The sequence below is a fragment of the Gossypium hirsutum genome, chromosome D05 (assembly GCF_007990345.1).
Source record: "Gossypium hirsutum isolate 1008001.06 chromosome D05, Gossypium_hirsutum_v2.1, whole genome shotgun sequence".
Lineage (NCBI taxonomy): Eukaryota > Viridiplantae > Streptophyta > Magnoliopsida > Malvales > Malvaceae > Gossypium > Gossypium hirsutum.
Genome location: NC_053441.1, coordinates 59,086,659 through 59,103,329, shown reverse-complemented (window position 1 = coordinate 59,103,329; position 16,671 = coordinate 59,086,659). Strand labels below are relative to the sequence as shown.

Sequence of the window (16,671 nt, the reverse complement as noted above, 5' to 3'; positions counted from 1 at the left end):
TTTCATAAAACCGTATTTTCTATCATGCAACGCAATGAATGAGTTAAAAACCACATCCAAAACCAAAATAAAAACCTATAGTCCGGAGAGTTCCAAAAATCATTTGATCAAGTGGAAATGGGCTCTAGATATCGGATCCAAGTTCCTTGCCAGAAAAATCCATCATCTCCCCTGTCGCCATGCAAGATCCAACGATAACCGTAGGTCCTTACATGACGGCTAGTGTTTTTCGCTCCAACTTCACCTACAGTTTCCCAATAGTATCCACTCGGAAGTTTGTCCGATTGTATTTCTATATTAATTTGTACGATAGTCAAAACACAACCAACACTCTTTGTACACCATTGTCATGAAACGTGGTTCTTATGGTGCAGCGAGGAGCAATAGAGATGGAAAGCAAGGGATGAGTAGTGACAAGGATATGTGGTTTTTATGTTGCAAATAAACAAAAACAAATGTTTTGGGCTAATTATAGAAAAGTCCCTAGCTTTAGTCAAAAGTAAAAAAAAAATGTTATGTCAGTGACTAATTCGAACAATTATAGAGTGACCAAAATAGAAATAATGTTAGTTTAAAATGAATTACGGTGTAGTTTATCTAATAAATTATAATTTAAAGGTAGTCATAATTTGATATTATTTTATGAAAATAATGGAGTACTTTTTTAAGTTGCATCTTTTAAATTTGAAAAAAAAAATTATTTCAACTTATATGCTTTTGAATGTTGAAACTTCTATTAGAATCATTAGTAAAACAATGCCAACTTTTGTTTACAAACATGCTTACAGACATATGCTTACAGACATACTCGGAACGGGTTGTCAACACCAACTTGCAGCCATTTCTGCCACTCGGCTCGGGGATCCCAACTTCCTCTAGAGAGACTGTTGGGTATGAGGAGGAGCAAAGGAAGAAAACAGAGAGCACAGAACAATGAAGCAAGATGCAAGAAATATTTTTACTTGCTCACAAATGTGTAGCAAGGGAATTTATGGCTGATAACTCATTCTGCTCATTTTCAACTAAAGTAGCTTAACAAAGTAACTAAACAACCTTGCTGTTACAGCAAGCATACGTGCTGCAGCATGTTTACAAGCTGCATGCACTTAACTAAAAATATAACAGTAGCATGGTTGGCCAATTTTCAACAGAGACTTTATCCCACACATCATCTAGGATTAGCCCATGCTTTCCTGCTTTCTTCAGCATTTCTGACAAGATTGCTGCTCGTCTGAGCTTGTCTCCTTCTGTGGCTAAATATTCCTTCGACTGCAATGCACTTGCAATATCATCTTGTACCTTCATTACATTGAACTCCTTTGATATGGTAACCCAGATTACCCTTTCGAACCTTTGTTGTTTCAAAAGATCATTGTGGATGTGCTTCATGATAGTGGTTTTACCCACACCGCCCATCCCCCAAACCCCAATCTTGCTCACCTCCTCCTGCATCAAACATGCCCAAATCTCATTTCTGACAGCTTCCTCTCCAACTAGTTCTGATGTTGGCAGTGGCAACCCACCACTTGGACCATCCATGGCAAGACCTTCAGAGGCATTAGGAGCTTTATCAAGAAATTCCTTCATTTCTCAAGTCTTTTCGTCAACCAGCTTCCCGTTGCAAGCACGACAGAGATATCTCCCGTTACTGACTTTGTTTTCAACAACTTGTGCTTCCCTAATCGTCTCTTTCACATCTGTCAACCAATTTTCAACTCCCTGCTTCGGTATCTCCCCCAGAGGGCAAAGAAGTTCTGTTTTCAATTGCAGCTCTATATCTTCCATTTTGCAATTCAATTCATCTTTGATCCTCTTGAAGTTTCTCACATAATCATTCAGCTTTCTGTGATATTTCAAGTATTTACAAACAGGAGGTCCAAAACATTTTGCAATGCCAAGAACAGGCTCTACGTACTCCATTGCTGTTAGAAAAAAAACAGCAGCAACTAAGCAAAATTCAAACAGCCAAGACTAAAGCTCATTAACAGCAAAACAAAACAAAAAGAACAAAATGAAAATCCAAAGAGAAGCAGCAAGTAACCGAATGAGAAAAAGTCACAGCTTTCATTTCCATTTCAAAATATAAAGGGGTTACAAAAATAATAATAATAATAAGTAAGTTACCTAAACTGTAACTGCTCGTACCAAATTTGGCAAGTTGCCAACTAAAATATTACAAAAGAAAAGCTGAAAAAATTCAGCTGTTACATCCATCAATTTCAAATCTAAAAGTACTAGCTTTAAATATCAAGCAACTTGCCAACTTGTTAACATCACAAACACATAAAATTTAAACAAAAGAAAGTTGCTTCTGGTTCAATCTTCAAACAGACATGTAAGCATTACTGCTGCTGGAAGTTTGTTGCATTGCAGGCCAATACTCAACAATTGCTATGTCCCTGCAACGCAATCATATATAACAGTAGCAGATAATGAAAATCTGTGAATGTCAGTGTAAGCATGAAAAGGAAACATGAATGCAAGTTTCAAGCAATGGCATTTATTAGATGGAGCTATGGATGGGTGGCAGACAGAAACATGATGAAATTTGTATATCCAGAATTAACCTCTCAATGTATAGAAAATGCTAGATTCAAGTGTGCAACAGAATATTAAGAGGTAAAATGTTCAACAGTTTGAGATTTCAACATTATATTGCTTCTGGGTAGCTCTTTTGGTATTAATTTCTATCTAAAGTAGATTATGTCTGCTGATCATCCAGTCTTGAAATCTAAAACTGTTGATAATCAGTAGAGGAAATCATAGCTTCAGATCTTATTACAATTATTCATCTTTCTCGTTATGTAAAAGCAAAGGACATCATGTCACGAGTTGATAATAAGCAAACAAATTTTCAAATGAGCTGAATTGCATATTTGAGGATCAAAGAATGGGAATCAGAAATTACCTGACCAACTGGCTGAAAAGTGTTGAGAGATTAGAACTGAAAATGAAGCAGTGAAGTTCACTCCCTTGACTATCTTACAAAGCAAGCTGCTATAACTGAAGCAGATAACAAAAAACAATCATTGCATAGTCATGAATTAAGCAATGAAAAGCATGTCATGGATTAAGCAAATGAAAGAAAATTACCTTGATTGGATGCTTGAAAATTAGTGATAGACCTTGGACATTAAAAGAAATTGAAAACAGTGAAGAAGAAAGAACGTTGTGGGTACAATAGTCAAAAAAAGGAGAAGAAGAAGAAGTGAAGATAAAAAAAAGGCAAAATTATTAGTAAGAAATCCCATCTTTTTTCTTTTAGCTCTTCTCTTTGGTGTCTGCCATTATTAGTTGGCATTTTGGGTACAGCTACGGTATTTGATACTGAATTTTCTCAACAGTTGTATCTATCAGTTGGTAATAAAACCTTTGATCTGCTCTCAAATTTGTAAGATGTGAATGAATATATTCAGTTTTTTATATATATAAATAAATCTATTCAAGTTAAAATAAATATATATAATTTCTTGGGTTAGCTATGTTTTTTGACTAAGTTGTGGTTTATTGGTCGAGTGTTTACCATATTTAGAAATAGATGGAGTTTCAATTATCATTGAACCAAAAAAAAGTTACATTAGTCACTAAATTATAGAAAATTTTTGTTTTGATCAAAATTAAAATTTTAGTCCTCAATTTTTATACTCTCAATCAGTTTGATCTTGATAATATTAAAAATTTTAAAACATTATAAAATTAGATAAGAATAAAAGAAGAAAAAGAGAATAGAAGGAATGGTAAGAGAGGGAAAATGTTTAAAAAATGGAGGCAGTTTGATTTCTTATTTATGCTCTTAACCGCTTCCTTCCATCATTCCTTTTCTCCTCTCTTTTGCACTATCCTTCCCCCTCCTTTCCCACCCCCACTTTTATCTTTCTCTTCAACATCATCACAAAATATACCTGAAATTTTATTAAAATGGAGAAATTAGATTTATAAAAATAAAAAAATAAACTAAACTATAAATGGTTCATACCTTTTATCCTTCCAAAGGGGTTGAAGAACATTTTTATAGTTTGGATGGTCATCCCACTCCAACCATTCCCACCATTCTGTGCTTGACCTGATGGTAAGAGAAGGTGGAGCATATGCAAATGGCTGCCCATTGCCAACAAGGGGAACAAATGGAGGAATTCTCTTCAGTTTATCACATCTAGTAATACGGATAAGTTGGAGAGAATCACAAACCATCACTCCACTTTTGCTGCAAATGCTCTTCAAATTTGGTAAGTTACTTAGACTCAATTCTCTCAATTTGGGAAGATGGAATTTGATTAATGCATCACTCCCTTTTTCTTCAACTTCTGATGTTGCTGCTCCCAATATTTCTACTATCTCATCACATTCTGACACCCAAATTTCTTCCAGGTTTTGGAGGTTTGGAAGCAGCCAATGTGGAAGCAACGTCTTCATACTTGAGCATCTCCGTACATAAATTTTCTGAAGATGGGAAAAGGTGGTAGACGGAGCCAATGTTGATGTTGTTGCTGAACCAATTCCTGTATCTTTCATAATAAGGGCACTCAACTTTGGCAGATCTCGAAGATCTAACACCTCGAGGCTCTGAAATGGATGAGCGGAAGAAGAGGCAAAAGAGGACAAGGGAACAACACACTCTATCCCTTTACAAGCATAAATCCTCAAGTCCATCGCATTTTTGAAGGAAGAATTACCATCGACTAAGTTTCTCAAATAGTCGCACTTTACAATATTCAACCCTTGAATTTCAATTGGGTGCATAATTAACTCACCTTCCCAATTCTGGACTCCTTCAATTGTTACTGTTTTATCTCTTGCAGTAGGCATAAAATATAAGCCCACATGTAAATGGTACTTGATGAGATTTTTCTTACTTTGTTGCATTGAGGAGATGAACTTATTCAATTCATTCATGTCTTCGAAACGTCCGGTAAACCACTCCAACTTCTTCAATGGTTCCATCTCCTCTGCTTTTAGACTTATTTTTTCATTGTTCACAGCAAAACTCAAGTGCTGAAGGTGAACGAGTTTTGGTAAAAGTCCAACGGGTATCTCTTTCAGAGTGCGCACACTAAGATCAAGATATCTTAGCTTTATCAGCATATCCATTCCTTCAGGGACTTCCTCAATTTTAGTCCTATAAAGATCCAACTTCTTCAATTCTTGAAGCATCGAAAGACATGGTAGATCTCTTAATTCATTACAACCACAAAGCAACAATGTTGTGAGGTTCTTTAGTTCAGAGATGGAATTTGGTAAACTCTCGATCTTTGTAAAAGACAAATTGAGAACACTAAGACAAGGCATGTTGGTGAAGAAAGAAATTGAGATCTTCTTTATAGGGTTGTTCTGCAATAACAAGGTTGTGAGCAGTTGACATTTTGTGGGCAGCACATCTGCGGGAAATTCCGTTATGGAGTTATGCATAAGCGACACTTTCTCAATATCTGGACTCCATTGCCCCCTTTTCGGTAATTCTTTTAATTCCAAGCCTGCTTGTACTATATATCGAGGATCCATACTTGTGATCGACAGTGCCATGTCTCTCACTGCATCATGCATCTTTATGCGAGGTTGACCAAATATATGATTAGTAATATTTTCCAACAAGCAGTTATCTCCTAACTTCTTCAAAATAACATGGCCCTTGTCTTTCATTTCTTGTCTTGTACCCATATCATCTATGAATCCCTCGTCAATCCAGCACTCAATTAGTTCATCATTTTCAATTTCAAAATCTTCGGGATATAATGCGCAATGTAAGAAACAATATTTCACTTTCTCGTCCTTTAAGTGATCGAAGCTAAATTTCAAGCGCTCGATTACCTCAGCTTCCACTCCTTCAACTTTCCCTATTCTCTCTTTTAATTCCCCGAGTGCATTTTTCCAAATAAGAGGGTTATCTTCTCCTTTCAAGGTACCAGCTACCACGACAATTGTAAGAGGTAGACCCGCACATTCCTTGACAACAAGCTTCAAAGTGGGCATTATTGTTGGACTTTGAACTATGTTAGGTCCAACTTTATTCAAGAATAGTATCAATGCCTCTTCTTCTGAAAGTGGCGTCACTTTTATCACCTTACAACCCATATACTTACAGACATGCTCCGAACGGGTTGTCAACACCAACTTGCAGCCATTGCTGCCACTTGGCTCGGGGATCCCAACTTCCTCTAGAGAGACTTTATCCCACACATCATCTAGGATTAGAACATGCTTTCCTGCCTTCTTCAGCATTTCTGACAAGATTGCTGCTCGTCTGAGCTTGTCTCCTTCTCTGGGCCAATCTTCCTTCAACTTCAAAGCATCTGCAATATCATCTTGTACCTTCATTACATTGAACTCCTTTGATATGGTAACCCAGATTACCCTTTCGAATCTTTGTTGTTTCAAAAGACCATTGTGGATGTGCTTCATGATAGTGGTTTTACCCACACCGCCCATCCCCCAAACCCCAATCTTTCTCACCTCCTCCTGCATCAAACATGCCCAAATCTCATTTCTGACAGGTTCTTCTCCAACTAGCTCTGATGTTGGCAGCGGCAACCCTGCACTTGGACCATCCATGGCAAGACCTTCAGAGGCATTAGGAGCGTTATTAAGAAATTCCTTCATTTCTCGAGTCTTTTCATCAACCAGCTTCCCGTTGCAAGTACGACAGAGATATCTCCCGTTACTGACTTTGTTTTCAACAACTTGTGCTTCCCTAATCATCTTTTTCACAGCTTTCAACCAATTTTCAACTCCCTTCTTCGGTATCTTCCCCAGAGGACGAAGAAGCTCTGCTTTCAATTGCAGCTCTATATCTTCCATTTTGCAATTCAATTCATCTCTGATCCTCTTGAAGTTTCTCACATAATCGTTCAGCTTTCTGTGATATTGCAAATATTTACAAACAGGAGTTCCGAGACAATATGCAATACCGACAACAGGCTCTACGTACTCCATTGCCATGTCCCTGCAATGCAATCATATATAACAGTAGCAGAGAATGAAAATCTGTGAATGAATTGGATATTTTATGAAGTATTGATATGTCAGTGTAAGCATGAATGCAAGTTTCAAGCAATGGCGTTTATTAGATGGAGCTATGGATGGGTGGCAGACAGAAACATGATGAAATTCTGGTCACCAGAATTAAGCTCTCGATGTATATAAAATGCTAGATTCAAGTGTGCAATAGTTCATTATAGAATATTAAGAGTTAAAATGCTAACAGTATGAGATTTCAACATTATATTGCTTCTAGGTAGCTCTTTCTGTATTAATTTCAATCTAGAGTAGATTATGTCTGCTGATCATCTTATCTTAAAGTCTAAAACAGTTGATAATCAGTAGAGGAAATCATAGCTTCAGATCTTATTACCTGGCTGAAAAGTGTTGAGAGAATAGAACTGAAAATGAAGCAGTGAAGTTGACTGTCTGACAGAGCTAGCTGCTAAGAGTAGCAGATAATCAGCAACAATCATTGCAAAGTCATGAATGAAGCAAAGAAAAGCATGTGATGAATAATTGCTTCAGATCTTATTACCTGATTAAGGAAATGAAAGAAAATTAGCTTGACAGGATGATTGAAATTTTGTGATAGACCTTGGACATCAAACAAAATCATTGAAGGTGGCAATGAATAATTGCTTCAGATCTTATTACCTGACTTAGTGGCTGAAAAGTGCTGAGAGATTAGAACTGAAAAGGAAGCAGTGAAGTTGAGTTCCTTGACAATCTTACAAAGCTAGCTGCTATTACAGTTGCAGATAATCAAAGCAAAGAAAAGCATGTGATGAATTAAGCAAATGAAAGAAAATTACGTTGACTGGATGCTTCAAAATTTGTGACATAGAAACAAATTAAAAGCAGTGAAGAAGAAAGAATGTTATGGATAAGAAATAAGAAGAAAGTGAAGATAAAAACAGGGAAATTATGAAGTCAGTGGTAGGAGACACCACATTAATCAAAATGAAAAATTTACATATCAAGTCAATGAAAAATTTATATATCAAGTCTTTGAATATTTTTAGTTATCACATTTTAGTCTGGTGTTGCCAATATGTTTATATATCAAGTCTTTGAATATTTTTGGTTATCACATTTTAGTCTGGTGTTGCCAATATGCCAGGCAACGCCAGCAGAACATCGTAGCAAATGTTTATTGTTGTAATTAATTTATTTTTCATATTATTTTTGTAATTAATTATTTTTTGTATAATTTGAATAAAATATCCTTATGTTAAATAATATATATGTTTCTATTTTATAAATAATTTTAAGTTTTATTATACAAAATCAGAGTAAATTTTTTATTTTACCAAAAAAACTACACTATTAACTATTAGTTACTAAACTATGAGTATTTTGGTTGTTTTTTTCTTTCTTAAATTGGTAAGGAATAAAATATTTGATGGAGATACTTACGTGGGTTGAAACTTATGTAAAGACTTGAATGTGGGAAATTCCCATGAATTTTGTGTTTTAAATTATTTTTAGTAGTTAGTATTTGTTTTAAAATATTTTAAATCTATTGCTAAACAACTACCAACATTTTAACACTAATTTTAATTTTTATAATTATTTTTGGAAAAAATTTAATTGTTTCTATAATTAAGAATAAAAATTATAGTAAAAAATTAAATATTTTAGTTATAAATTATAAATTTATTTAACAACATTTTAAATAATTATTTTTAAGAATACATTATTAAAATCTGTTAAAGATTTTTAAATTTGTTCTAAATTTGGCACGCTGTTCGTCGATCAATCTTTGCATTTGCATGTAATGAGCAAGGAAGCTATGAACAAGTAATGAGCAAACTATATTTTGCATATGCATGTGCCATACAATAATGGTGAATAGGGATGGTAAAATGATTAACCGAATCGAATTACTTAAAATGTAAAAAATTTAAACTGTTAATTGATTCGAATTTTTTTCAAATACATTAACCGAATTATTGAAATTTATATTGGTACGAGCAACTTAGCCCAATTCAAAGGCCATAATAGAGATGAGCTTAGTTTCTCTCAAGGCCCAATTACGAGATCCAAATCTAAACAGATAAAGGCAAAATTCAACTTATTTGTTCGAGACTTTATCACGAAAACAATTCGAGAATAAGAGTTGAAGTTTCAAGACGATAGATTCTGTAGTAATGATGAATTAGAAAAGACTAATTATGTTCGTGGGCCTAAACTCTCAATCTATGATAACAGGACCATGTGGAAAATGCTAACAAACTTAGACATTTCACTTCAAGAACTCCAGTTGATCTCACAAGCCTAGATGTTTCATACTGGGTTTGAGTTTTAAGCTTAATTTTTATTATATATGAGCCCAATATTTTATTTATCAGCTATTATTATTTTATTCTAAATTTTTGATAATTATTAAGTATTTTAAGTTATTTAGGAACAAGAAAGTTTAGTTTAAAACTTCTTCTTGTTTAGAATAAATTAGAATTCTAGTATACTTAAGAGTTTTATTTAGATTTATTTAGCTAGTCTATATGTAGGCCTTTGCATTGTACACAATTAATACAATTTATTTTCTATTAAATTCAGATATAGTTATTACCTCTTATTAAACTTTTTCTATTAAATTCTTTTGTGTAGAATTTTATTTTATTTTTTAAATGTTCACTTTATAACTATAGTAGGCCCAATTTAGTCCGGGCCCAAGACCAAATACAAATAATAAATAAAACCAAAAAATAAATAAAAAGTCCAAATACCAAGCCTAAACTTACAAACCTTAATACCAGCCCAAAATACAAAAAACCCTAATGGCCAAATATGGCCCCAAAACTAAACATTTTCAGCAAAAGAAAAAAGAGGCAGAAACCCTAGCCTCCAGCACCGTACATCAACATGCCCACCGCACGCCACCACCGCCACGTCAACCTCCGTACCACCACGTCAGCACCTCTGCACACAGCTGGCTTCCGTACTTGCAAGTAAGATTAAAAAAAAAAGGATAAAGAAAGGCAAAAAAGAGAAACAGTAGCAAATATTGTATTTTTTTCGGCTATAAAATCCACAAACAGATCAATGTATTTTTTTTACAAAGCAATCAAAAGAGAAGAAAAAGAAAATATTTAAAGGTGGTCTTTTTATCTTTCACTTCGTTTTATTTATTTATTTTAAGAGAATAAACAAATAAAAAAAGTCGAAGACTTACCTCTTTTCGCATTTGCGCCGCCGTGGGGAGCCGAGGATCATCGTTTTCGATGAAAAATGACATTTTTTAGGCTCGGGGAGTCGAAAAGCCAAAAAATGGACTCCTTTCGATTTTTCAGCAACTGTGCCGAGCGGTGACGTCGCCGGCGACCGACGGCCGTCACGGAGGCGAAGTGACCGGAGTTCGGTCAGCCAAAAGGGGGGTTGAGAGATTTTTTTTAGGTGTTGTAGTTTTTTTGTGTGAAATGAGAAAGAATGAAATTTTTAAATTTTTTTTTACTTTTATAAGCCCATGAAACGACGTCGTTTAGGGTTGGCCTCCATAGCCCCAAAATGTTGTCATTTTGAGCCTTAACCCGCACGACCCGACTCGCTCCAGAGGGATCCGCTCGGTTTTGTCTTTTAGGATATATATGCCCCTAGTCCTTCTAATTTTTCACCATTTTTCAATTTGATCCTATCTCTTCTTTTGTTTTTTTTAATTTTACCCCGTAATTTTTACGTCTGTTTCATTTTAGTTCATATTGAAACTACGCGTTTCAGAGGGCAAGGAATATTGCCCATTTGATTCCTCCTTGTTATTCGCGTGTTACAACTTGGTCCCTCACCTTATTTTCATTCTCGATTTTTACCCAGATTTTCGATTAAACTTCAATTTAGTCCTTTTGTGTTTATTTTATTATAATTTTAGCCCCTCTTGTATTCATAAACTTATTTTATTAGGATTTGGACTCTTAATTTTATTTTAATGTCAATTTAATCCCCTTTTATCTCTATCTAGGTTTATTTTCTTTTTTTGTTGTTGTGTTTTATTTATTTTATTTATTTGCTTACCATTTCCTTTTTTTTTATTTTTTTTATTTTCGTATTTAATGATGCTTTTATTTTATTTTATTTATTTTATTATTGACCTTCATTATTATTATTATCATTATTATCATTTTTCATTATTAATACTATTCTATTATGCATATTATTGTTATGATTTTATTATCGTTTTTATGCTTTATTAGTTCATTCTAAATTTAAGATTTTTACGTTTTAGCCATACTCGAATAGACTAAATGTATATTATTTTAAATATTACATTAATTCTTACCTAAATTCGTGAAAAAAGGAAAATATTGAAAATAAAGGCAATATTCCGTATTTGGAGCTTCGAGAAAGTCGTACTCTAACTTACGGGGTTTCAATTTCCTCGTTAAACCTAAATGGCAGAATATCCTTTAAAATTAGAATATACAAGTTTTTTTTTTAAAAATAAATTAAAATAAAAAATTAGAAGGCAAGCTTGTTCTCAAGGGTTCAAAATGTCGTGTCCTAACTTACTAGATGTGACATTTTGTTATTTCGAGGTGAGAGAGTCTTTAACGCTCGTTTCAATTTATTCAAGCATTTTTCTAGTAAAATAACATTAATACAAAGAGGGATCGTATTTTAAATTCTTTTCGAGTTTTCAACTTTCGACGTTAAGGCATTAATTAATCAATTAGGCACCAATCTTGGGCGCTACGAGAGAGCTAATCCTTCCTTGTACGTAACTGACTCTCGAACCTTTTTTTTTTAAATTCATAGACCAAAGTTGTTGTTTTATCAAATTAAAACTTTTTATTAAAACGACTAAATTACGAGGTGATCTGATCGCACCTCACAAAAAAAAATCGGTGGCGACTCCAATTTTCATTTTTAAAATAAGTCAACCTTTTAAAAAAAAGGTTTCGACAATAACCATATAACAAAAAAAAATTATCATTGATAATACTTATTATGATTTTTCTTAAAAACACTCATTTGAAATTGTTACGATAAAATAATTTTTTTCCTGTTGGAATAGTGTTCTTGAGAAAATTTGACGTCAATATTTTGATTGAAATAGTTAACAATATTATCTATTCATACTAACTAATGACATTATAAAAGTATATAGACAAAATTATGTAAAAAATTAAAACATAAAGATTAAATCTCAATTTTTAGCATTGTCTAGAGGTCAAAATTGAAATTTAACCATTGTCTTATAATGTAAAAAAAATGATGTAAACCTAAAAGAAATAGAAAGCCACGTGACAATTACTAAAACTTTTAGGGTATTCAAATTGTATATAACAACGTAATGTTTTAACCAAAGAGTTAACAGTATTAACTATTTAGACTAATTAAGAACATTATTAAAGTATTGAGGTCAGATTATGTTAAAAATTAAAATATATAGATTTAATTTCAAAATTAAATTTATTAGAGGACCAAATATGATATTGAACTATTTTTGTATATAAAAAAGGCAATGAGCTAGCGACGTGGCAGCAACCTTCCTTCTATATATATAGGTATATAGATAATATAAAAATTTATAGAATACTTATAATATATAATAATCATATAATATTCAAAAAAATTATAAGTAAAAATTTTTGTTTTTAAATGTTTATATGTTTATTTATTATTTTTAAGGTTGTTGACGTCAGATCAAACTGACCAGTCGGACTAATTAAATCAAGAACTGATCAATGCATTAGTCAAAAGTAAGGTAAGAAATCAGTTGAATTATGAATTGGACTACAAACTAGTTGAATCAAGTTGTACATATTTTAATTTTTATGATTGTTAAATAATTTATTTAATTTAAATCGAAATCGGGAATCAATAGGTTGAACGGTTCAATCATCGATCTAATTCTAAATGTAGATTTTTTATTTCTGAAAATTGAAGGTTCACCCTGAATAAGGGCCTTTGTTTAATTTCCATTTGTTTTCTATGCATTGCAATTGGCCTTTCTTCATCTCCATGCCCTCATAATCCTTCATTCATAATCAAGCATGACAAAAACACATTCCTTGTTGGAAAATAATCTTTCTTTTGCTTTAAATGGAGGGTTCCAACAGCAGAGATTGCAGTGTAAAGAAAGGGCAAGATGTGGTCCGGTCATCCCTTTTTTTCACAACAATTTACACTCAATAGCAATCTTAGGAACAGATGTCATGTCTTATAGGTTCCTACACGACGGTACAAGATTCTGGGGTCTAATATACGATGAGTGTGGAATTTAAAGTTCTTGGCGGATCATATGATGTACCACTCAATCAAGGTCACAAAAATGGAGGCCCAATATCATTTTTAGAAGAGATTTCTTCCCACAAACTATTGTTTAGATCTAATTATGGGGTTTACCAGTGAAATGCTGGAGGTTGTTTGTGGCAAACAGGTTGGACCAACTTGTTGGTGAGGTGCTGACTGTTGATTGGGATGATATACAGCAAAAGGAATGTAAGGTTTTGATGGAGTCCAAACTAGAGTTCTTCATGGGTTATGTTATCTAGATTGAAAGCTGATTCGAAATTTAGGATGTTTTGGATAAAAATAATAAATTTAAAAAATGAGTTTAAATAAAAAAATTAGACCTATTTAAAATATGGGTCAAGATTGAGTTTGAATATTTAAAACTCGAGTCTAGCTCGTTTTTTAAGTTTTTAACGTTTTATATTACGTAAGTTTTATAGCATATAAAAAATTTTAAAAATTCAAAAAATTATTAAATATTAAATTAAAAATCATATAAATATAATTTTAAAAAATATAAAATAATATGGGCATGCCAAAAATGATCTCGAGATAGTCATTTACAAATATGGGTAAGTTTGACCAAAATTTTAGGTCATATTTTGAGTCGGTCCAAGCTTTAGTATGTATAAAGTGTTTTAATATCATGCTTAAGTTTTAAGGCTCAACAATCTATCAGTTCTATTCAGAAAATCCGAAAAACTTACCAAACCGACTTTCATTTTTCTTAAAATCGAAATTGACCCAAAGTTATTCCTAAACCGATGCAACCGACTCAATATATTTCGATTAACTTGATTTTAGGGTTGTGTTTTCTTTTTTTAATTTTTGTTTAGGTTTAGATAAATGATATTTGTTGGGTAAAACTATTGGGTTTGGAATATATAATTTTAGGATTGGGCTTTGTTAGGTAATAATATTGGGTTTGGTATATATCATATTTATATTTAATATGTAAATAATATTGGGTTTCGGTTCGAGTGGTTTCCATCAAATTTTGCACACCTTTATTAAGTCCAACATGACCTTGGCCCTGTCCGGCCATGAATACTTCAAGTTGAAACTAAGGTTCTCAAAATCAAATTAGTAATGAACCGGTTAGATTATCAATTTATCAATATGATCGATCTAATAAAAATTATTAAAAGTTTATAAAATAAAAATTAGAAAAAAAAACTAGTTCAACCTATTTGTATTAGTTAGTGGGTCAATTAGCCCAACCTCTTATTTGAGTACCTCAACTGGTTTCTAATCCAACCGGTCAATTTAATTCGGTTCCATAAACCGTGGTCGAAACTAATAAAAACAAAATTTTATTCAATAACATATTTTTAGATAATAATGAGCAAAGTCAAATTCACAAGACTTGAGATAATTTTGTTTCTTTAGTACAAGAAATAAAAAAAAATAAAGTGGGTTTCAAATTAAAAATTAAAATTGAAATGGCTAAATGAAGTATCACATTTAAAAATTGAGAAACCAAGTTGAATGAAAATCTAGTTAAATACAAAATTTCAGTTTTTTATTAAAAAAAAGAGTGGTATAGACTATTACATAGCAATTAGTCTAGTGGTAGATAAACCGTTGAAGTTTTCATGCAGTGCATTCAGAGAAAAATTAAGGAGTTGGGACCAACAATAAACGCCAATGCCCATTTTTTCTATAACTTTTGCTAAACAATCAACTAGCCTATTTCTAATAAAAGATGTTAAATATTTTGGCATCCAAAATTTTTCCTTTTCCCACTTGTGTGTGGTGACTATTGTATCCAACTTTCTAACCAAATAACAATATATCAAATATTCTAATAGAAATATTGAAAATTTTAATATTTGGTTTTAAGAGTAAATTAATCATTTATGTTAAAAATTTTAATCGTTAAAAACTTGCAAGGCTAATTCAAAATGTAAAATAAAATTAATTCTATATGTGCATTTGTTTCACCCAAAATGATTTATGAAAAATATTTTATGTATTTTTTTTTGTATTTTAAGTGATTTTTCTTGTAAATTGATTTATCCTTTTAAAAATTGTAATCATTTTTTAGAAAAAAATTTGCTTTATGAGTAATTTATTTTTCTACAAAAAATAATTTGAATTAAGCCTAATATTACTATAGTAATAATAAATTATTAACTTTGACATTTAAAAATATTTAAAATATTAACATCAAAATTTATTTTGATCTTGATGGACATCCACTTAATAAGATATTCAAAACACTCCCCATTAGATGTCTAATGGTAGATTTCATAGTAAAGGAAAAAGAATACACATATCTATAATACGCATAATATGCTGCCTCATTAAAAATCTTATTAGGAAAACTTAATGGGACAAAACCTCGATTAAGGGAAAAAGAGTACAATGTGTATTTACTCCCCGTATGAAAACGTTACATACTTTCTTATATTCTACGTATTCAATCTTGAATACTAGTCTTTCAAATCACTATTTGAATGTATTTTGCTAACCATTTATATCACCATTCTTTTGAAAGTCATTACCAAGGGGAAATTTTGGAAAATTATATTTTGATCTTTTCAAGAGTTTCAACAATAATCATAACAAACTTTAATCACGATCCCTCTATAAAAATACAAATAGGTATTTTGGATTATTTTATAATCCTCTCACAACTATTATTGACTAAGTCAAATTTACCACATATGTTTAATTATTTCAATTCATATAAATGAACAATTTTCCGGCAATTTCAATATGCTTTTGGCATTCTAATTCCTTCAAGGATTTTAATATAAACTTTACTATATAGTGATTTACAAAAGGTTCTAATAACAATCATTAGATGCAAGTTAAATATTTTACGAACAGCTAGTTTAATAATATATCTTAAGGTTACTGCATCCACCACAAAAGAATATTATATCTTTTCATTATTAATGCCAAGGCTTAGCAAAAAAATTTATATTTTTATTTCGCTTTTGCAAAACTACTTCATTTGTACCATCACCAGCTTTATACCTTTAGATATTTGCACTACTGGTCTAAAAACTCCACGAATTTAATTGTACTTGAGTTGCTTCTCTCTATTTTGATCAATTTATTACATATCAATATTTCTCAATAGATTTGTTCAAGATCCTCCTTTTATTTCATTATTTCAATAATAATATTGCATGCAAAACCATTGTCGACCAGTTTTATTATCGGTTCCACATTTTCTTGAATTGACATAACTTTTCGAGATATCTTATTTTCACTATTTTAATCTTCAGTTTCAGGTATCTAAATCTCTTATGGAGTTTTACTTATTAGTTATATCTTGGATCTCCTCTGGAGCACCTGCTTTCACTATTTGACCATCTAGATTTATTATTTTCTTTTATAAGAATTTTCATATTTGGAACTTGTAATGAGTTATCCTTGTTAAACTTCTGGTTCAAATTACTCTCCCCCCTAACTCATTACAAGTTATTATTTATCTCCCCCTAATGTTAGGGA

At 32.0% G+C, this 16,671-nt stretch overlaps 1 protein-coding gene across 1 annotated transcript; it reads right to left on the bottom strand.

Annotated features, from left to right (window-relative positions):
• Positions 1 to 1,590: 1,590 nt before the first annotated feature.
• Positions 1,591 to 7,846, bottom strand: LOC107903610 (disease resistance protein At4g27190). Its single transcript, XM_041092781.1, has 5 exons — positions 7,346 to 7,846; positions 3,977 to 6,937; positions 2,914 to 3,003; positions 2,347 to 2,399; positions 1,591 to 1,922 (listed from the first exon to the last, which is right to left on the bottom strand). The coding sequence occupies exons 2-5, from the start codon at positions 6,931 to 6,933 to the stop codon at positions 1,591 to 1,593; spliced, it is 3,432 nt and encodes a 1,143-aa protein (XP_040948715.1). The 5' UTR covers positions 6,934 to 6,937; positions 7,346 to 7,846.
• Positions 7,847 to 16,671: the final 8,825 nt, after the last annotated feature.

Coding starts and splice junctions, on each gene's coding strand:
- LOC107903610 (XM_041092781.1), bottom strand. CDS start 6,933: ATGGCAATGGAGTACGTAGAGCCTGTTGTCGGTATTGCATATTGTCTC. Junction 2,400..2,913: donor CAACACTTTTCAGCCAGTTG/GTCAGGTAATTT, acceptor ATTGCGTTGCAG/GGACATAGCAATTGTTGAGT. Junction 1,923..2,346: donor GCAACAAACTTCCAGCAGCA/GTAATGCTTACA, acceptor TTTTTCTAACAG/CAATGGAGTACGTAGAGCCT.